The sequence below is a fragment of the Physcomitrium patens genome, chromosome 20 (assembly GCF_059467195.1).
Source record: "Physcomitrium patens ecotype Gransden chromosome 20, ASM5946719v1, whole genome shotgun sequence".
NCBI lineage: Eukaryota > Viridiplantae > Streptophyta > Bryopsida > Funariales > Funariaceae > Physcomitrium > Physcomitrium patens.
The window spans coordinates 13667799-13673837 of NC_143429.1; the positions used below are offsets into that span (position 1 = coordinate 13667799).

The window sequence follows — 6039 nt, forward strand, 5'->3', positions numbered from 1 at the left end:
TTAACTGGCAAAATGAAAACCCGTTAGAGAATTAGACAAAAACATTGGTGAAATAGAACAAGTCTACTCAACTTTCATGAAAAAACCCCGACAATTGTACTGCAAACCGTTCCTTCACTTTCCAAAATGCACTACATTCAAGTTGGACGCTTAGGATACAAGCTCAAACAAATCTCTCAATACACGGGAGTCTTCTCTACGTCCTCAACAACGCTAATCTTATGGGGCTTCGCAAGAAAGTCGGTAAATTCCTGGAAGGGCGACTTCGAGAAACGAGTTTCTCTCCATAGGTCGGGGGTCAAGAAACCGTAGGTCTTCAAAAGGCACTCGAACGTGGCCTGCATCACAAAGTGACATTAAAAGAAGGAATCACATTGTACTTTGTCAACATCCTATGAACAGGGACAATTGTCTTAAAAAAGAATTGGACTTCTATGATAAAAATCGAACTGAAATCAACCTTCACGATACCACTATCTCATTGTACATCACAAAAAATCGAAGTGGACAGTGACGTCAACAAATACCACAAGTTCTGTACATCCATCATTTCCTCGTAGGACTGTGGGTGATTAACAAGACCGCCCCCACACTTAGCCTCCATATTTGGAAAAATGAATATTACAGATACTAAAAGAATTCAGTGGAGGTGATCTAGAGACTAGGACAATTTCAGTTCCGAATCGAGAAACCCTAATCAGGATTTAATACAGTACATTAACACACAAGCATCACACGCCCTAAGCAAATTTGCTCACCTTCACGAAATTACCGAGGGTCTTGGTGGATCCGCGGGAAGAGGTGAAAACATCCTCAATACCGGCGAACTGCAAAACCTTCTTGGGCACGCGTGCAGCGACGATTCCAGAACCCCTGGGGGCGGGGACCAGCCTGACAGTGACGGAACCACACTTCCCAGTGACCTTGCAAGGCACGGTGTGGGGCTTGCCAATCTTGTTACCCCAGTATCCTCTGCGGACAGGGATGACAGAGAGCTTGGCCAAGATGATGGCACCTCTTATAGCGGTAGCAACCTCCTTGCTGCACTTAACCCCGAGACCAACATGGCCATTGTTGTCACCGACGACAACAAAAGCTTTGAACCTGGTGCGCTGTCCGGCACGAGTCTGCTTCTGCACGGGCATGATCTTCATGACCTCATCTTTCAATGCAGACCCCAGGAAAAACTCCACAATCTGGTGTTCTTTAATAGGCAGGGAGAAGAGGTAGATCTGCTCAAGGGACTTGATCTTCCCCTCCTTCACCAACCTTCCGAGCTTAGTTACGGGCACCCACTTCTCCTCCTCGTCGCGCTTAGCGCCGCGACGTCCACCGCGTCGGTCGCCCCTGCCTCTGTCTCCGCGGCCGCCTCGGTCGCCTCTATCACCACGGCCAAACCCACGGCCGAAGCCTCCACGCTCTCCACCTCGCTCAGCCATGGTTACCAGTGGATTTACGCTACGCAAACTGCGTCGCGGGGCGGGAGTGATCAAATCCGAAAACCCTCTCAAGCAAAGCAGCAGCGCTCGCGAGAGTGAAAAGGAAAGAAACCACCGCCGCTCCCTCGCCTTCAGTCCCTCCCTCGCGAGCTCCAAACCCTAACTGAGCCGAGCCTGGCCCAGGCTCGGAACCAGACCTCGCGGCACGAGCCTCTCCCCCTGTCGCAGCCCCGGTGGAACCCTAATTGCCATGGAAATGTGGTGCGCAAAATTAGGGCACCACATTTTTCAGGATAGGGTTATTGGAGTAGAATTTACTCTTAAACTATTTTGTGGGTTTCTGTAGAATTTGAACTTTGAATTTAGGTTTTTAATACACAAATTATGTCACTTCAAATAGTGGAGCATTCTAAAACTTCTCATTTAAACGTTTGTTGAGATCAATGTTTTGTGTAATAAATTAATACTAAATATACATATATATATATATATATATATACATACATGCATGATGATTGTTTTTTAAACAGCGAAAGTAATACAATATTACTAGTTATAGCACATTAATGATTAATCTTTTAGATTTGGTCTCGTACTCATTTTTATTGAAAATACGTTTTTGAATGTGGTCCAAATCAATTGATTGTAGATTTCAATGGCTTTTAAAAGAAAACAAAATACTTGTTATGCATGCATATAGTGCAAACTTTATGAACAATTATGAACAACTATTCATGCAAATTTGCATTATGAATAACATGAGTGGAAACTTTTGAATTACACCAATTTACTTTTCATGTTATTCAAATTTTAGATTTTCAGTTTACATTTGAAATCTTCACATTTTTTTTCTAATAACTTAACTGGTGATTTTATTTAATTTTGGATAATTGCACCTTTCACAAAACAAACACAACTTCATGTTTTAAAATTTAACTTCTTTCTGAGGAGTTTATAACCCTACAAAGATAATAAGATGAACTGGATATAATTGTAATACTCACTACAAAATATTTTATGGAAAATTTGAAGCTCTTAGGACAATGAAAATAAAATATACTTTATAATTTTTTTGGTTCATAAACAATAATTCATGAAGCAAGAAAAATATGCAAAAAAGAAGAAGCAAAGGCTTATAATATAAGCATCATATTTATACAGAATTCTTTATTGCAAACAAATGAACTTATATGCACTTATAACATTAGATTTATATTTTATTTCAGAAATTTATTTTCATTTCAATACTATATATATATATATATATATATATATATACATATATTATTTTTTCCTTCATTTATTGATTGAATTGTACAAACTCATAATCTTTATACACCAAAGTTGTAGTTGTGAGTATCAAAGCATCAATTTTCAAAACAAAAATTTATAACTATAACAAAACATATATATAAATGAATAAAATGATAAAAATCAACACTAGGTTAAGATTTGACATGATTCTTTAATTATTGCTTATAAATAAACTTCATTGTTATTGGATATTTAAATCAAAGCAAAAAATTTACTTTGTAGAAAAAATTAGCATATTCAAGATGGTGTAAATATAGAATTGCAAGTTAAATTCCATTTCATTGCCTTGGTCACCTTCACATCATATTCTTTTAATAAGGTTTTGAGCCATCATTTCACACTAATTCACATATTGGTAGAATTAGTATACATTCTCTTCATTCATTCTTTGTTGGTGCATTGCACAGAGTATTAAAAAATCTTATTTTTTTTGTTTGGTAATTTTTATTTTTACCTTAATTCCTATATATATATATATATATATAACCAAATTTGTTGTCAAAGTTATTATGTTAAAAATATTTCTTTAAAAGTAATTTGCTTTGAAGCTATTCAAAACATAACTTCAACTAGTCTTTGTTTCTTTTATGTCTTTTAAAAGTAATTAGTACTGAACTTAACTCAGAAGTTGTAAAATTGGTTTATTCTATAACAATAATTATTTTATATAAATAATTATATAGAAAAATCAAATGCTCTTGGCATTTGATATTTGTTGAGAGCATTAAATGTAGCCAACGCTCTCCATGCTATTTATTGTAGTCTATAGTATTTACTATAGCTATAGTGTTTCAAATGTAGTCAAGAGAAATTGTTTATCTTCTCCCAGTTTCTTTGTATAAGAGATATAATCCTATTAATAAACTCACTTCTTGTGTATGTATGTCTTTGTGTTTTTACATGTATGAATATATTACTTCTATCTATTCTTGTCTCTTTTTCTAAAACATTTTCAACATGTTAATAGCACGATTACTCTTATGCCCTAGTCTTGGTTCTTAAAAACTTATGTGCACTTTATCCTTCGTTTTTTTTTTTTTTTTTTTTTTTTTTTTCCTTTTCTTATGTTGTTGCTGCTATTGTACTGATGCTATTGCTATTGTACTATTGTTGTCTTGTGCTGTTGTTAATATTGTGTTGCTGTATTACCACATACTGTCGCCTCACTGCCACATCCTACAACTGATTGCCATTAATTGTTGTTGAACTGCTGCACCCTATTGCCAATTGTTGTAGTCCACTGGAGATCCTTATTTTTAGGGAAATAAAATCCTAAACTTTTTAACATTTTTTATTTTAAGTTTCAACTTTATCATTTTATTTGGCTTTATATTTTAAGATGCATTTTATTCAACCTTTTTTACTTAATCTTGTATTTTTGTTGATAGATTTATTTATAATGAGTGCTTCAACATCCTCAACTACTTCTATTATGTTTTCAATATCACTACTACATCATAGTATTTTCAAGCTCTTCTATTTCTACCATTTATTGTTGATGGAAATAATTATCTATTATGGACAAAAATGGCAAAAAAAATTATTTGTAGAATAATTCTTGAATAACTCTTGTGTTTGAAGAATCTTCTATTGTAAGTACTTCAATTCCTATTGCTATCCATTGGAAAGCACTTCTTCTCCTTCGTGGACATCTTATATCTGCATTACAACATCAATATTTAGAAATGAAGATCCAACCAAGCTCCCAGAGAATCTGAAATCCAATTTTGATCATCAAAAGACTATTTTCTTTTTACATGCATATCATGATTAGATACATTTATGTATCTTGGATTTTCTAAATTTAAATTCTTTCAATAATAAAATATATTGTATTATCTCACAACTACAATTATGTGGATAAAGCATTTCTAAAGAAATAATGATTGAAAAAACTCTCTCTATATTTCCTCCTGCATTTGTTGTGCTTATACAATAATATAGTAATATGAAATCTTAGAGTCATCATTTTCTCATGTCTTGTCTATTTCTTCCAAAGAAACAAAACGAATTTTTCTTCCGTAATACAAAAGCTCGTCCTATTGAAACCATGAATCTAGAATCTCATATATTTAATATTCCAAATTCTAAGAAACAATTATACAAACATAGAAAAAATACTTATAAATACTAGATCAGTTATAGTCGAGACCATTTCCATCTACATGGAAAGAATAAATGTTCTACAATTAATTACAATAGAAAAAAAAACTAGAGATGCATTCTTGTCATAAATGTAGAATGATTAGATATTCGGTACATGCATGCAATACTTCAGAATACTTTGTTAAAATATTCTAAGAAAATAAGAAACTTTGAGCTGAGGCTCGTGAAGTTCATACCATAGATGCATCCATGCATTCAATTAGTATTGATGATTTAGAGGCTTATATGAATGACAAAACTTCTAATGTTGAGTCAAATGATGTACTCATTGATTTTGCAACAACATATACTATCCTGTAGAATAGTGTCAAGGACAAGAACTCGATGAAAAAGCAATCCATACAAGTGAGCCTTCACTTAAAGAAAGATAACAAAATATAAATAAACAAGTATGTATATTGAAAGAGCAACTGGAATGGCTATTGCCAAAAGACAAGAAAACTAGAGAGCCTTGAAACTAAACTGGAAGCCAGAAAAGTGTTGACAAGAGTGAAGAAGGCTTCACTTTTGTCTCTATATATACTATCTAACTAAAGGCTACATGGCGACGTTCTATAGGACCTCCAATATGTGTTGACTTTGTAAGACACATACCTTGACTTATAAGGCAAGTTTTTCTACGTGTGGGCCACATTGTTAACTTGATCTTCAAGATGACAAGAAAAATGGTCCTAGCCTTCGATAGTCCAACTTGTCACAAGCACGAGTGGTCTTGATATTGCGACGAAGTAGCCATACCTTATCACCCAAGTGTAATGGTAGTTGTTCCTTTTGATAGACATTCGCATTGACCTTTTGTTGTTCTTGAGCCTCTTTTAACTGCGCCTTCATCGTTGCATGTAGCTCTGATAAATGAATCGCCAAATCTTTCAAAACAGAATTATCAACTTTTGAAAAGTCAAAAGTATCAAGTCATGGATGATAACCATAATTAGCAAAGAAAGGTGTTTATTTTGTAGAAGAATATATCATGTAATTGTAAGCAAACTCTATCAATGGCAAAAGAGTTGTCCAATCATCTTGTTGGTAATTAATGGTACATCTTAAATATTGCTCCAAAACTTGATTAACATGCTCCATTTATCCATCGATTTGAGGATAGAATGCTGAATATAGTTTT

At 34.2% G+C, this 6039-nt stretch overlaps 1 protein-coding gene across 1 annotated transcript; it reads right to left on the bottom strand.

The window, feature by feature from the left end:
• LOC112273413 (uncharacterized) lies at positions 1-1532 on the bottom strand. The gene is made up of 2 exons (XM_024502146.3): positions 759-1532; positions 1-338 (listed from the first exon to the last, which is right to left on the bottom strand). The coding sequence occupies exons 1-2, from the start codon at positions 1437-1439 to the stop codon at positions 177-179; spliced, it is 843 nt and encodes a 280-aa protein (XP_024357914.1). The 5' UTR covers positions 1440-1532; the 3' UTR covers positions 1-176.
• Positions 1533-6039: the final 4507 nt, after the last annotated feature.